Below are 17,473 nucleotides of genomic sequence, written 5' to 3' on the forward strand. Positions count from 1 at the left end.
CTCCCCGCCTGGTTGAAATACCACACTACCCTTGATGATCCTCAATCAGGTGGGTCTGAAATCATTAATGATCACATCTCAAAGAAGAGATCAGCAGAAAGCACACCAACGCTTTATTTTTAATGCGTCATTCCATGCAATTGGTGACCAAGTTCAAAAGGTCCAGTCGGGGACCACTTGTATTTGCTGGTATGGTCGCATGGCACCAGTGGACCTCCAATTCCAGGGTGGTCCACTGTTGGTTCCTAACCATGTTTTCCTCGTAATATTCTTTGAATGTACGATCCTAGGACAAGTGTACAACCCTTGGATGAAATCTAGTGCATTAGGAGATTCCAATGTTTCCAACTCGAATCTCAACATATGTATCATGGACATTATGATGTTCCCAACCCAAATGTTGGGGGTTGCTTCAGTTACTGTGATGTTCCTAACCCAAATGTTCTGGTTACCCATCTGTTGGGGACTGCATCAGTTGACGTACTGTTCCTAAACCCAAACGTCCTGTTTACTGTAATGTTTAGGAGTATGTCGGCACAAATGATAAGGGCCTGCATAAACACTAGTGAAATAGTGTATATATCAACAATGGTCAATCATTTCACGCAGACTACAAAATATCAATTCATAATATTCTATGTAACCTGCCATAATGCAACACTCTCAGTAATTCCAGAGTGTTGCTCCTCAAATAATATTGTATTAGCATATTTATTGGCGCGCACAAATTGATCACACATGTGATAAGATTGTTACGATTACACAAACAAAAACTCAAAAAAGTCAGCCTTCCAACTTTAGTGAGCCATACCTCCGCCTGCTATAATCTGCTCCTCAAATTATATTGTATTAGCGTGTTTATTGCCGCGCACAAATTGATCACACATGTGATAAGATTGTTAATATTACACAAAACAAAAACTCAAGAAAGTCGGCCTTCCAACTTTAGTAAGCCATACCTCCGCTTGCTATAATCTGCATTAACGAAAACACTTCTTGTACTTCCGGAGTGGTGCATTTGGTCAATTTGTGCATTAAATGACCACATGTAACAAGATCGCTACGATTACAGAAACAAATACTCAAAAGTGTCACCCTTTCAACTTTAGTGAGCCATACCTCCATTTGGGAGCACTTCCTTGTGCACTGCATATAAGCGCTGCACAAAACATCTTCTACAAAATATGTCAGATTTTCTTTGCTTTTTTTTTTGAGGTTAGTAGTCTCTTGACATCAAAAGATTTCCCAAATTTCGAAAATTTATAATTAGTTTCCCTATGAGACAAACTTTTTTACTTGTCAAAATGTAATTGCTGTGGATATTGCTAAGTGGCATAGTTGTGTCACTTTCCAAAGGACTGCAAGAAATTAGCAGCAATGATGCTTGTTACATACCCTTCATCTACAGCGGGTTGAGTGGTGTATCTGGCTATGAAACCCACAAATTTTACTGCACTCATATTACACCAACCAAGCATATTTAGTATTCTCCTTCGTATCAATCTAGAGACTAGTGTACTCTTTTCGATGCCTGTTTAGAAGTAGTATCACAGTTGAGAGAGCCATATATCTCAGCAGAACAGTTTTCCTTCTCAAAGCTAGTTGAAGAACCTCCTCCTCTAACATGTAAGTCGTGTACCTTGCAAAGATTTTTCTCGTTGTGATTAAAATCTGATTACATTATATAGATAGTGTGTTGTCATCAAGATTCAGAATATAAATGCATTTCATAAATAAAGTAATGTTATTGAAAAGTTTACTGGGATAAAGCGTTCTCTTTAACTCCTTCCAAGTATGTCACCTGATAAAAATAAGTACCCCAAAAGATAGAAAATCAGATATTTTAAAAGGAAATTCATATTCCTTCCATTCTTCTCCTTCTAGTCATCACCTTATGTTTCCAAGTTGTCGGGAATTGCCCAAAGTAAGTATATTCAAGGAACTTGTACCAAAACAGCAAAATCATATAACACAAACAGGAGCCATGGATGGAGACAAGAACACACAACAGGCATAATTGAACAATGTAAAAATTACATGATACATCCCTGTGAAAGGTAACGATATTCAGGCATAATTGGACAATGAAAACATCATATGGTACATCCCTGTGAAAGGTAACGAAGGATCTTTTCACTGATGCAAAAGTCTGTTGGAAAAAATCATACAAGAATGCATTGGCGATGTAAAGTTGCATCAATGAAATCTAATCTTTGTGGCCTTCACAACCTGGATGTAGACGGTGTTTCAATTTCAAACAAACCACAAAGGAGAGCGTTTTTTAGAACACTTAATACCGATAGGTTTTGTCCTATTAAACAACAAAAGCACATAAACGCCTTTTTCACGGAAGTTTGGTCAAAAACACAATCTTTTTCTTCAAATATAAATGGAGTAATGCTCATAAAGCACGTTAAATTGAAAACAAAACCAGCGATAGGCACGCTAAGGCCTTTTAAAAGTTAAGCAAAAAGTAACTAGACTTCAAACAACTAACCAAACAGACATAAATTCGCAAACTAAGAGTTTCGAACTACAGTATATAGCTAATCATGGAAAGAACGTGTCCAGGCCCTGAATGAAATTGTCTAACAAGGTCCTATGTTTCAAAACCACAAACTTTGTCAATATACACAATCTCAGTTCATCTTCTAGTTTAGTCAAAATGGCACAAGTCCAAAAGGGTCTGACAGGGTCCCTTGCTTCAAAAACACAATCTTAGCAACCTAAATAGGGAGAAATATTTTGCGCTTCAGCCTTATTACATTCTTACGAGAATCTGAGAATTGTTTAGGTTATTCTTGTCTAGAGATGTAAATTAAGATATCAATATATCAAACTTGCAATTGAAAAGTGGCAAGATGCCAATAGTGGACACCCTGAACCCACATATAGTGATCTATCTCATATGTAATTTCCATTTAGATCATACGATTTTCAATGGGGACATGCCTATATCCAGTAATTCTAGATCTGGACTAGAAAAAAAAACTCAACAAACCTTCAAGTAAAATTCTCATAGGATTTTGAACGGGGACATGCATATTTCCAAAAATTCTACTGTGGACAAGCAAGAAAAACACAACAATACTTCAAGTAAAAGAAATTTTGATATGAAATTTACAGAAAATACACTGAGCCTAAGTCTTAACATTATGACTTCGACTCTCATAAGAGCAGCAGCCATGAATAGGACTCCATCAAATACTTCCAAATTTTGATACCTTCAAATTTGATACAGCTCAGAAGGGCATGTAGAGATTAGAGATCAGAAGCAGGATGATTTAGATCATGAAGCAACCGCCATACAAGTGCCATACAACAAGTGGTCACATCTATATCCTCTGAGTGAGATATAATGATGTGGGAAATGCTGATCCCTTACAAACCACAGCCATGTGAAAATTACCCAATGATAATCAGAAGTTGTGGCAAACTCCTCCATAGGATGGCTTAAAAAATGAGAAAAAGGTTACTGCCATGGAGACTGGATGTATCCAACAGAATGTGAATCCCAGCCTCCTTCAGGTTCTTTTCTCTTCAACGGCATTACTGTTGAAGCTGTTGTCTGATTAAATGATCTTGTATGACTCTCTGTTGAAACACGACTGTCAACAATAGAAAATTGCTTAGAATCTCTAACTTCTAAATCAACTGTTCCAGGACCTGCATTTAAATCAAGAATTGGTCTTGGCCATTTGCGAGGGCCTTCCATGCCAGAAACATCAGTGAGACCCATCACATAGGGCCTCGCACCTGGAGCCGAACCTGCACCTGCAGTAACAAGTTGAGAGGGAACTGCAGAAAAACATGGTGTTCCCAAGGAATCTCCATACAATGTTGGCCCTCCTGAGAAAGATGTGGAAGTCATTGAAAAATTTGAACCAAAAGAAAATCCTCCATATGGGAATGTCGGTTGTGTAGCATTTGGGTATGCAATAGCAGGAGCTGACGTAATTACTGACCCTCTGTATGGATCGCAATTGTATGTAGGTCCAGACGCTGAAGTCAGGACTGGGTAAGACCGTTCAGTTCCATCAGAAGGATACGAGTGTATAGCAAGACCTGGATGAGAATTTCCTGGAGGCAAACATGATGTTAAATTTACCACTTCCCCATTCATTCTCCAGCCAGACAATGGGAGACCCGAGTTCCCTTTGGTTTTGGCATTGGAATTCCAGGGACCAGGTTCAACCACTGCATCTTCTAAAGAAGGTCCATCATTCAAGTCAAAACCCCTTGGCCCTTGTGACTCCCCATTTGAAAAGCCATTTGCAAAAATATTTAACGAAGTACCTAAAGCTTCAGTGTGTCTTGGAACTGGTCCAGTATCCTCACACTCCTCAACACGATTCAAATCCAAATCTAGCTTTCCAGCACTAGCAGACCCACCACCAGCAGACAGTTCCCTTGATGAAAGCACAAAATTATGACCACTTACAGTAGCAAGCTCTGAACTTGTCACACGTGCAGAAATTTGAGAGGAAAAACAAGTCATCAAACCATCTTCCACTACTCCTTCATCAGGCACATTAAGATCAATATCTAAATGTGGACGACTCTGAATGCCACTTATACCAGCAGTCACACTGGTTGTAGCATCCAAGTGTGGACCTTCAGAAGTAACATGTTGCCTCTCGGGAGTTCTTCGAGGTTCAGCTGGCCGAAAAGCACTTGTTGCCGCAGATCCTTTCCAGCCTAGCTCTCCTGTACTCCTTAAAGGACTGGCTGGAGGTATGAAAGTCCCCTTTGCTTTAGCAGCCACTGCAATTGGCGTTGCTAACCCACCAGATTTTGATATAAGGGTATCTGAAGCACTAGAAGTAAGCATAGATATAGCAGAAGCTGCTGCATCATCTTGATTTGTGTCTTCCATAGAAAAACCTTCATTTAAGTCAAAATCTAGTTTTACGCTTGTGTCAGTGGCACCAACAACAGCTGTAGTAGTCATCTGCATTTCTATTATAGTCTTGTCATCAGCAGCATCCACTATACCTGCTTGCCCGTTGTGTATTGTAGAGTCTGAAATCTGCTTCGCTTCTGCTTCTGCATCAGAAATTACTGGATCAGCGGGATGACAGAAAGGTAAACACTCCTCCTTACAATCCCATCTGTCACTTTCACACTTACGTGAATCTGGTCCTGTCTGTATGTCAGATATTTTCTTGTCAATGCAAACATTAACTTGACTAATCTGATTTATTTCTTCCCCATCTGCAGCTCCTGCAGTTTCTTCTCCCTCCATGTCTTCTCTCGTTTCAGTGACAGATTTTTGACTATCATCCAAATGTGCAATGCTTCTTGTGCTAAGAAGACGATTATTATCAACCACCACGTCCTCCTTCCTGTCCTCAACTTCCTTCACAGAATTTTGCAGTTGTTTGTCATCTGGCAGGTCACTATCTCTTTCTTGGTCATTTCTGAGGTTATATGCTGCACTTTTATGGAGAGCATCATTAAATGAAGTCGTGCTGAGAACTGATTTTCCATCTCCAACCACTTCTGGCTCAACTTCTTTCCACACTGTGGATGCAACCTCCAATGTTTTATCAGGGGTCTTGGCACCTGCACAATTCTCCACAACTATCAATTGATCATCTGCACTATTATCTTTAATATCTCTGTCCATTCCAATATCACCAGCCAACTTACCATCTTCAAAAGTACAGGTTTTCACATGTGTTTGAACTTGTTCCTCATCATCATCTTTACTCATCTTGGATGCATTTAGTCCATCTTCTGTGCTCTTTCCTGAAACACAAACCATTTCTGTTGGTGCATCAGAAACCATCTCTTTGACCACTTCACCCAATTTCCGAACTGGATCAGAGCTATTTTCTGTACAGTGTTCCACCCCTTGATTGGAGGGTAGACCTTTCCTCTTTCCAGCAATTTTTTGTTCAGAGGGCGTGCGTGGACAAACAGGACCCTTGCCAGTGCCATCTAGAGAAGAGTTTAAATCCTCTGAATCCTCACTAGATGGGTGCTCTAAACACTTAGGGGGATCAGCCATGTCTTTCTGAGCAAGAGACCTTCCAATTTTCTGAATCTTATTCAACAAGTCATTGCTGGAAACATCTGGATTCTCCCTGTCAACAGTAAGGTCCTTCACTTCCTTTATGCAAATGGTGCTTCTGTCATCTGCATCATCGGTAGAATTAGAAAGGACTTTATCAACAGCACACCTTATTGTAGACTCATCCAGGCTACCCTCTCCTGCTGCTGAGGACCATCGTTCACTGGCACCAACAACAGTCATTTTCCTGTCCTTGGATGTTTCAGTGGCTGCCAGATTTGCCAGTGAGTTCATCCCGCCATCCTCCATATCACCTACAGTTGCGCTAGAAAGTTGTGAGCAGCTGTTTTTTGATACAGTTGCAATGCCAACTCGCTCACTTGTCTTAACATTTTCTACTTCAATCAGACCCTTTGAAGGATCATTAGCTTTGCCGGATTCTGATGATGGGGCCATTTTAGATATTTCTGATGTTTTCTCATTTTCTTCACCAACTCTACTGCGCTCTTCACTTGGAATGGCAGCAGACGATCTCTCTCCATCATCCCCTTCTGTGAAACCATCTTTAACCTCATTGCTCTGCCATGATTCGGTATTAACCTCCAGGACACTATTAGCATGACAAACATCAATCTTCGCTTTTGGTCTTGCATCACTTGCATCATGTTTATCAGAGATATTGGGAGAAGATCCTCTACTTGCTGGGATGACCATGTCCTCAACTGTCCCACTACTGGGACATGGAGCTGGCGTGCGTCCAGGGTTGGGAAGTTTAACTATCAGTCTGTGACTGTTCGTATTATCCACACGGGAATTATCTATTGCCTTGTCAGATGTGTGACCAGACTGTGATGACTTTTCACACGTACTTTTGCTCCATATCAGCTTCCCTCCACTGGCCTCTTTCTGGCATCCTGATTTACCAGATCCCAAAACTCCATTACTTGATTTCCTATGGCGTGATCCTGAACTTGAGCCTTTAGCACTCATAGAGCCTGCTGTAGAGCTCCTAGCATCCTCTTTCCAAACTGAACCTGCAGCCTTTCCAGGCTCACTAGACCAGGACTGACTGTTATTCTGTGATTGACTTGAACTGCTACTTTTCTCTTCCTTAATTGAAGTCACTGGAAATTCATTTGTGCCACTAGACATGGTCACCTTACAATGAGAATCTTTGGTGCTAATGGTTGAGGAGAGCAATGTAGAAACCTTGCCAGAACCAGAGGGAACAGATGTTGATCTTGATAGAATATCTGTCTGGCCTGATTTATTTGAGACTGTTTTCACAGTAGAGTTTAATGGTGTAGAGTTTTTCACAGCTTCCGCAGATCCTGCACGCTTGCCACCATGAGTATAAGCAACTTCCCCTGTAGCCTGCTTACAGGGCAACGATGCTCCCTGGCTTGATCCAGACTTTGTGTCATTGTTCTTCATTTCTGCATCCACGCGTTTCTTCCATGTATCAACTAAGATCCTAGCCTTCCTCTGAATCTCCTGGTTCTTGTGATTTTTCAAGTGGTTTACAGATTTCCCAACATTACACGTCTTCAGAGCATCCAGATCTACAGGTAGTCTGTCAAGAGCACGTAGCAACACTAACAGAAGTTCTTCGACAACTTTGTCACCCTCCTTTGGGCTTCCTGCATCTCCAGTCTTTCCTTTATGGGCTTCTTGAAGCCAATCATCCAAAATAGGCAAGCCCCTGAGCTGCACAAATTGACTGAGACAGTCATCTCGATCGGTGGTTGCAATCACACTTACAAGGGATGTACGCCACAAAGCCAAATCAATTCCTTTCTTACCATCATCACTTCTATCCAGCTGCATTAGATGCACAAGCTGCCCGACGGCTTCTGAGTTGATGAGGCTTCCATCTTTGTTAGTGATTCTGGCAATTTCTTCGGGCCTCATAATGCATTCTTGTTTGAAATGCCCTGTATCACTGCCATCTGACTTTGAAAAACGTTCTCGTTTAAGAGGATCTGTATTCTGATCAGCACGCTCTCTTTTCTTCCCCTTAACTTGAGAAGGAAAGGACGTATTCTGTGTGCTATCTGAACTAGTTTTTAAAGTTGATGCTGGACCATTCAAATCTTTAGGGGAGGGCCCTCCTGACTGCACTGCTGCATGCATTTCGTGTCTCGTCTTATCCAGTAGCTTATTTACTTCTTCTTGGTGTTCCTGCCATCACAACATAAATCAATACTAGAAGATATGGACCTCAGAAGTACATCTTTCAAAATAATAAATATACAGCCAACCAAATTGAAATAACTACAATGAGATCAGGCAAAATACTTTAACCATTGAGAGGATCAAGATCACACCAGTTCCAAATTGATAAGTGCGTGGGTAAATGTTATAACTCACTGCTTGGGCATTTTAAAACAACAAATTGTATCATTGAATTTTTTCTGCAAACTGCTATTATTGAAATTATATAACTGATTACTGGCTAATCAGACGAAAACTTTTACATAAAGAAGCCATCCTACAAAATAGTGCTGAGGAAGAAATCATTCACAAAAGTTGCACCTCCCCTTATATCTATTTATTTAAATCCATGTCACTGTCAAATAACTTAATCTCAAAAGTCAGCCTGGACAGGATTCCAATCAATAAAACAAAAGACACTCCCCTTCCGGAGAATTCAACAAGAATGGGACCTTGGCACCACAAATCCATTTAAATTTTAAACCTTCAATCTAACTTTGTTCATCAATGTAGAGTAATCCTGGACTGCTTTAAAATTGGAAATTAGCTCCAAATAGCAATTATATCAAATGGAAAAAGTGGGAAAAAGATGTTCTGAAATGCAAGTTGGAGGGAAAAGAAAAAATCAACAAAAAGGACTATCCAATATCTGCAAGATATGTTTCACTTGTAAAGTAGAACTTTTACAACATCCGGTATCTGATTTCTTTAGGGACCAACGACCTGGCATCAATAGATATGATGCTAATTGAATGTCTTTTGTCAATAATATGAAATATCAAAAATATTCATCAATTTAATCCTCTTTGTGAAACCTCGATCCTTGAGTCCAAATAACTTTGGAAGTGTTATATACTTGCACTGCATCATAGACAAATTTGAACTTTGACCATCAGAGGCTGCTCATAGGCTGATTCTCAAGTCATTGAGGACAACAATACTCCTCCAAAATAAACGCCCCTTCAAACATGAATTTAGCATATCCAGCATGACATTTAGATATACAAATAGAAAAAATGAAAATCTAAACAAGTGCCCTATTTCCATCATTTAACCAGGTATGGTATGGGAAAACTTACATCAGTGTAGTCTTGATCAGTTAACCACCATAAACACCTGTTCGTAGTGTCATAAACTCTCCTACACACAAATGAAGATATGCCTGAAGGAAGTTCAACGCCTTTCCTGAGAAATGCAACTTTACATGGATGAAGCAATGAGGCAGCTGATATCTCATCTTTGTGAAATGAATAGAAGACCTCGTTTGGTGCAGCTTCAAGCAAAACCCCTTTGCCTAGCTTAACATCAGCTGGTCGATAAAGCCAGTTTACACTTAGCTTCACGTGACCCTCTTTATCTGAAGTCAAGCAATGAATAATCCCAATGAAAGGCGGTGCATTACCAGCCTGAAAAAGTGCACAATCTCCGATGCTGATTTTACGGCCATCCTGGAAATTCAAATAATTTCAAAATTCTCTTCATGCATCATTACAAAATATTAAGAAAAGAGAACAGATAAGCAAAACATACAAATCCTGTGCACCCAAAATAAACTGCCATGCCACAACATTCCAATTCAAAATTTATAATTACATTTATTTACATCATTATATAGAAAGATATCTAATTGTCCACGTCATGAATGTCAATTAAATTGTAAATGCAAATGGAGAGAAATATGTTTACAGATATTTATTTACATTTATTGATACCAATATACAGAAAGATATCTAATTGTCCACATCATGAACGACGTCAGGCAAATGCAATAACATGCAAATGAAGAGAAGCTACAACACTAATAAATATTAGTCAATCTTTCTGTTTTCTCAATTTTCCCAATAAAGGGGAAAATACAAGTTTTCACATACAAGAAAATCCATAATTATATAAAACAAACTCTGACCTATGTATAAAGCTCTAACTCTACCACCGTGTGATAACTAATCATCTACTGAGCTCATCAATAGTAAAAGAGATATCTTCTATAGGGTGCCTTCCTCAGATTATGAGGTAGAGAATTTCTATTGGATTTGCTCGTAGGGTTGTGGATTGATTCCAGGATTCCCACATATTTCATCATTCCTTCCCACATAGTTCTTTAACTATTTTCATTTTCAGTATTGATCTAGGACCTTCAGGCCCTTCACACTCCCACACTATACCTACACTGCATGTACTCTTTTCATTCCAATGAGTTTTTGATCATTTGCTGAACATTAATAAAAATTATCTCAAATAATATATCTGCTATTTGTGTAGTGTCTCTCACCAAATGCAGTATCAAAGCATATCAGCGTTTCAGAATTTTGTATTCAGACCTTTTTAAAGTAGACTCTCGGAATACTTCCAAGGCTTCACAGTAATCTTGAATCACTTTAGAGCAGTTTAAGTCGTACAAATATGTAATCAGGCATTCCTGATAGCACCAGAAGAAGTATTATTAGAGGCTATTACCAAAGCGCAACAAAACCCCATCTAAAAACATGGACCCTCAAACTCACTACATACATCGGGAGTGCGAAAGATAACCTAATTCATATGGCAATACTCTAAAAGTATGTCGCCAACTGCCAGATACAGAATATTGGATAAATCTAGTGTGCAAAGAAACCCAAATATGATGAACAGATGGCACAACACCACAGAAAAAGAGGCTGATCAAATGTATCTCTACAAAAGAAAAGTTCCATAAATCAAGCACAAACCAGAAATTCCATACAACACGGTGATTGATATCAATCAAGAGTCAACTTGCTTTGTGGGTAATACCAGGCATTCATTAACACGGAATTTGTTACACAAATCGTCCTTAATCTCAACTCTCAATTTCTAGCTAAAAATGTCGACATAATAGGGCCATTTTCTCACCCTCCTATAACTACCCAATAGCAAATTCATCATCCTTCTAATTTATTCCTATTCTGTCAATCCTATCCAAACATTAGGCGCTCAGAGATATCCCTCCACCCACAACACAACATATGTCTCCTTGCTGACCAATAACCCAGCACCACCCACCAAACAATCAACCTGCATAGAAATCCCCCTGAACCGACCGATGAATCCATTATAACACGTCATTTTTAGAAACAAATAGTTGAGGCCTGCCTGCAAAAAGAACCGCTTCCGATTTGATGCGCTGCATCTTTACATGTCAAGGTCGCCATGACTTTCAACTGGTCTTGGATGCAACTTTTGTACCAGTGGAATTTGAACTTGGATTGACATTATACCACCACCCCATAGACTAGAAGATCTTAAATTGCGAATCCGTGAGATACTACTTTGATCCGCGAAAATCTTTCTTCCCGAAACACAGAAAAATCCGCTGGCATTGACTGGCAAAGAAGATTAGGTTTTCAGGGAAAGCTCCTTCTGAAACCTAACAAAAACGAATCTAGAGGGAAAAAAACAAAGCGCCGCTCTAGGATACCTGATCTAACACCTATATATAAATAATATAACGAAAACTCCGGTATAAAAACATATACCCTCCATTTCTACACAGTAAACTTGTTCTTATTATTGAAGATGCAACCCCTGTAATCTGTTTTATAAGTTTGATTTATTTTCAAATCAATTCACGCAATTAAAATACAAGAGACCGGTTAGATCATAAAGTTAGAGCATAAGATTACCTTAGAGAAAAACTTAATACTGGAAGAATCGCCAACTGTACCGTGACTTGGGACAGGCAACATGTGCCGCTGCCGTTGTTGCTCTTCACTCTGTCGCCCATGCATAGCCTAGCATCTTTACCAATTTTCTCCTTTAAAGGAACAACTATTATTATTTTTTTCTCATTAACCTTCTGAAATTTTTGTTTCGTTTCCCGGCTTTATAGCCTCCATTCTTCGCTAAACCAGCTAGATCATACCAATTCTCGTGAAATTTCACAAAGCGATTAAGAAAAGACGGAGAGAACAAAATTTCCTCGGGAATCTCAAAACGAGCCGCGTAAATTCAAGATTTGTAAGGTTTCCAAACGGGAAAGAGAACGCGGAAGCTTTCAAAACCTAATCGAGTCGCAAATTTCTTCACCGACCTCAAAACTATGCCGTTCAGGCGAGATTTTCTGGGGTTTCTCTCTCAAAAACAAGTGCTAAAGCTTTGAAATATGATCGAACGGTGGATTTCTTCAAAAATCTCGGTTCTTAATGTTTTCTGCCGTGCAGAAGATGCAATAATAGTACACCGTCTCTGAAAATCTGCCACAAGGATAGGGTTTGAATAAATCCCCAAACTCAACAAAATTTTCAACGGCAAGCTTCGAAAAACGGCTCGAATTGATCAGCATGACGACTCGATGCCAGATCCATGAAAACACAGCCGATTTCGCGCTGGATTCGGCGACCTTTTAACAGTGTTTTATCTTCCCCTTTCTTTTAGGTTTTCAATGAGCTGAGAGAGCTGGAAAATGCGGAGTATAGACGACGGCAACTTGCTAATTCAGCCCGGGTAGCTCGGGCATCACGGGCAGATCCGGGCAGGCGGCACGGACACGTGGCGGGGTACGGCGGCTTGTCATGGGATGGGCATGGGTGATGACGTGTCGTCCGCCGTACGTTATACATGCCTTGGCTTTCTCTTTATCCGACCTGCTGATTTTTTGTTCTCCGTTCTCGGTATTCGTGTTTTTATCTTTTGCATCGATAATGGAAACTTTAACGCGTCCCCTACTCCGAAATGATCGGACGGCGGTGGGCACACGTTTGGTGTCGATGCCCGCGTTTCGGGCCACCAAGCGTGGTGGGGGAGGTCGGTGGGGTGTTTGCCTTGGATTTGTTCGGGTTTCGAGAAAAAGCGGGGGCCTTGAGGGCCCCACTCTTTGGGTTGTGCCGTGGTTTAGTGTTAGGTTGGTGGAAGTTTACTTGTAATCAGTAACCTATTGTGTAACGAGTTTTATTAGAAATTCGGATCATATTTAGATTAGATACCCATTTTTAATCAATACGTTGGTTTCTCGAGTATTGATTATATTAATAATTTTATTTTTGTTTAACTGTTTCACAGTTGGATGAGATGTTTTAAATATTTATTAATTAAATTCAATTGGGATGATTAAGAGGATATTAATTGGGCTTAACTTAGATGGTCAAGAGGAGTTGTTAATTTTTTAACTTAAAGTAAATTTATGGTCCAGAGGAGTTGTTAATTTTTTAACTTAAAGTAAATTCATGGTCAAGAGAAGTTGTTAATTTTTTAACTTAAGTAAATTTATGTTGGGGATATATTGTGTCTTGGGATGGAAAGTATTAATGATTTTACTTTGGCTTAAGTGTTTAAAGATGGGAGATATGTTTCCAAAATTTATGTCAATTAAGTATAGTATGGGTGATTAAAAGAAGTTGTTATCTTTTTTTTCTGAGGTTTAAATTCTAAGTGGGAGGTGCTTGTTCCTTATGGAATAATTGGCATGGACAAGGTATCAACAATCTTACTCTCACTTAAGTGCTTAAGGATATGTTTTTAAACATAATGAGCCATTGTTGCAAATGTTCTACAAACATTTTTATCTATCTAATAGATAAAAATGTATATTTCTCCATACACACGCATTTTTACCATGGTGAATAGGTGACTAATTGAATTAATTTTGGCAAACCTAGTTGCCGCCACTATAACACTAAGAGTATGTTCAATAAGCCATGAGCCACATATACCAGATATTTATGACTTAGCAAGGATCAAGACTCCATGAAGAATTTATCACAAAGAGCCAAAGATATCTCCACATAAAAATTGAAATTTAAAACCAAAGGAATAACATCCCATTATGCAAGTCACTCAATCATACCGCCAGAAAACAAAATATATATATTATTATCATTTAATAATCTCACTTTACACTAAAAGTATCCTTATATGATGGTCATTTTTAAGAAGGAGAAGAAAAACATGAATCATAAAATTAATACAAAGGAGAAAAAAAACATTTTAAATTTTTATAAATAAAACAAATTCCATGAAAGTTTTCAATTTAAAGAGTTAAGTATTTATAAATTAAATTATGACAACACTAACCTAAAACTCTTAACATGGAGTCGTCTTAAAATTATTTTTTCTTTGTTAAGAGTTCGTCTTCTTCCAATGTAAAGACAAAAATTAATAGTCCAAGATCTAAAAGTATCAGACAAAAATGAAAATTTATTTTTTACCTATCACTAACAAGTAACTCCAAATAATGTGACTTTCCCTAAATAACTTAAAACTCTTAACATACAAAATATATATAACAAATTAATAATATTTATTAAAATATAAATAGTTTGAAAATCAATTTATTAAAAAAATATTTTTATAAAATGTAGTTTTCAAACCTATCTTTTTTTAATCACCCTACTTTTACATATTTTGGAAGTCATTTTCAAATGAACACACAAAGGGCTTTTCAAGTATGAAAGTACTTTTCAAATGCCAGTGAGTTTAGAATATAATTTTATAGAATTAAATTTTATTTTGAAATATTTGAGTCCTCACCTTCACCTTGAAAGTGACCTGTACTTTCACCTTCAATTTGAAGGTGGCCTCTAACTTGCCTTTTACCTTTGCCCTCGGGAGAAGGCAACTTAAAATAAAGTTGATGTAGGTTTATTATTTAAAAATTTATTGCGTAAAGAGATTAGATTATTAGTCTAAATGATTAGTATTGGTTAAGAAGTTGAGGAAATAGTGGAATATAAAAATATTGGTGAATAATAATTGTTTGTTTCTCGATGTATTATATGTTGTGATGGTGGTATATGTGTAATAGTCAGGTTAATTGTTAGTATTTAGGGTGTGTGTATGTTACTAAGTTGTGTATATGTAAATTTCTAGAATGTGTATGCACAAGCTTTTAAAATGAGTGTGGGTAAGTTGTTGAGATATGTATGTATTTTTCGAAACTTAGCATACACAGTGGAAATTCAATGCATCAAATGTGAGGAGACATCCAAAGGTAGTACATGCCCTTGTCATGAGTGAGTGCACCTAGTTGTAAGCATGGAGGTGGTTCGACATAAGAGCCTTGGGTGGAGGATAGGTACTTCTTAACATAAGAGAGGCTATGTTCCAAGTACATATGGTTGCATTCATCTTGGATATATGATAAAATATCTTAACATTTCTGTAATTTTTACTATGTAACCTCTTCCCTTTTACTTTGAAATGTCATATGTGCTTAATCGAATTTCCATGAAACTTGTTTTCTCTCATTTGTGGATCATGTCTTGGTGACCTTGGCTTATCTATCATATTGTTGATTGGAAAAGGTTTCGTTGTGACATGGGACAAACCTCTTCCTCTTTCTCAAGTTTTGGTTGTTGTTTTATTGTTTTTCACTTTAGTGTTTATTTGAGTGGTAATTGATTTATATCTCTTTATCATTAAAAGGGATGCTAAATGTTAATGTGGAATGATAAAGTTATTGTAGTGGTACTTAGATTAAAACAATGTTTCTAACATTAAAAAAAAATGTGTACATTGTGATATGAAAGAAAGTGAAAAAAATAGAAAGATTGTTGTTGTTTACTTATGATACATTCATACATCTAAATACATATAAGATATAAATGCTCTTGTTTAGTTTTGAAAGGTGATTATGTTATGTAATTATCAATAATTGTTTGTCTCTTGATGTATCATATGTTGTTATTGTCATATAAATGTAATAGTCCTAGAAATTGTTGGCATTTTGTGTGTGTACATACATTGGGGTGTGTACATGCAAACTATTAGAGTGTGTGTACACAAGCTTTCAATACAGGTGTATGTAGGTTTTTGAGGTGTGCATGTGTATTTTGGAACTTAGTGTACCTAATAGAAATAAAGTGCATCAAATGCCAGGAGACATCTGAGGGTGCTACATGCTCTTGTCATAGGCTAGTGCAGATGGTTATAAGTGTGAAGGTGACTAGATGTGGGAGCTTTCGATGGAGAATGGATGCTTCTTAGCACATGTGAGGCTATATGCCAAGTACCTATGGTTGCACTCATATTAGAAATGTGAGATAAAACATTGTAACATTTCTATAATTTTTATTATGTAACCTCTTCCCTTTTACTTTGAAATACAATATGTGCTTATTTGAGTTTCTATCAAACTTATTTTCTCTTGTTTGTGGAATATGCCTTGGTAACCTTGGCTCATCTACTGGATTATTGATTATAAGAGCTTTCATTGTGACACAAGACAAACCACCTGCTCTTTCTCAAGTGTTGGTTTTTGTTTTGTTGTTTTCTACTTTAGTGATTATTTAAGTGGTAATTGATATAGATTTCTTTATAGTACCAGGGATGTTAAATGTTAATGTGGAATGACAGAGTTATTGTAGTGATTTCTTACATATAAAAATTATAAATAATTGATCATTTTTAAAAGGGGTTGTGAGTTGAGAGTCATGTCGTAAGCATTGATTCTCGATCTTACATGTTTTGTTTTGTTTTAAACCATGGTGAATTGGTAAATCGTTGAAGTAATCTAAGCAAGGCCCAAGATCAAACCTAGCAGCTGCCACTATAACACCAAGAGTATATCTATAAGCAAGATATACCATGAATTTATGATTTAGCAATAGTTGAGACTCCACAAGTGTGGGGGAGCCTACTTCTTGAGCCATATCACAATAGACCAAAGATGACCCCCATAAGATTTGAAACTAATTGGAGGGGATAACATTTCATTGTGCAAACCACTCAGTTGTCCCACAAGGAGACCTCAAACTTACATTTAATCAATCTAACAGTAGAATATTCAACCTTAAATTCTTGTTCAATTATATTTATTGTTATTCGTGAGACATGTGCCTTAAACCCTTGAAGAAATACTCATGCCTTAATGCATACATCTTATAAGGATAAAATTGAGATCACAAAGTATGGTGTCACCGTTTCCATGTCTCTTTCATAAGCTCGAAGATATGTTTTTGCAAGATAATCAAATAATTAACTTTTCCAAGCCCATACATTATATATAAAAGATAGCCTTATCACTTAGTTATCCTCCATATTGTATGTTCTTTAAACAACAATTTACTTAATAAGATTAATACAATAAATGTGAATTGTAAGTGTACTTTCTCTATTTCTCTAATTTGTATATAGCCTATCATAGGTTTGTTATGTGTTGCCATGCCATTTGTATATTAGTACACTTTGTACTTTAACTTTATCTCTTTGAAAGACTATATTTAAATAGATAACTAACTCATTTTATAATATTCTATTGTACATTTGTTCAACTTCCATGAGTATTCATTT

At 37.6% G+C, this 17,473-nt stretch overlaps 1 protein-coding gene across 2 annotated transcripts; it reads right to left on the reverse strand.

Moving 5' to 3' along the window:
* Positions 1-3,091: 3,091 nt before the first annotated feature.
* Positions 3,092-12,653, reverse strand: LOC149244235 (uncharacterized). 2 transcript variants are annotated; one of them, XM_089374767.1, is made up of 3 exons: positions 11,872-12,653; positions 9,310-9,678; positions 3,092-8,197 (listed from the first exon to the last, which is right to left on the reverse strand). In XM_089374767.1, exons 1-3 carry the CDS (start codon positions 11,974-11,976, stop codon positions 3,473-3,475), a joined length of 5,199 nt encoding a protein of 1,732 aa, XP_089230893.1. In that variant the 5' UTR covers positions 11,977-12,653; the 3' UTR covers positions 3,092-3,472. The 2 variants fall into 2 exon arrangements, with proteins under 2 accessions (XP_089230893.1, XP_089230894.1); XM_089374768.1 differs by lacking the exons at positions 9,310-9,678; positions 11,872-12,653 and adding an exon at positions 8,315-9,128.
* Between the last annotated feature and the right edge of the window lie 4,820 nt (positions 12,654-17,473).

This window comes from Pinus tabuliformis, chromosome 8 (assembly GCF_031772625.1).
Source record: "Pinus tabuliformis cultivar Carrire ecotype Pingquan chromosome 8, CPIR1, whole genome shotgun sequence".
In the NCBI taxonomy this organism is placed as follows: domain Eukaryota; kingdom Viridiplantae; phylum Streptophyta; class Pinopsida; order Pinales; family Pinaceae; genus Pinus; species Pinus tabuliformis.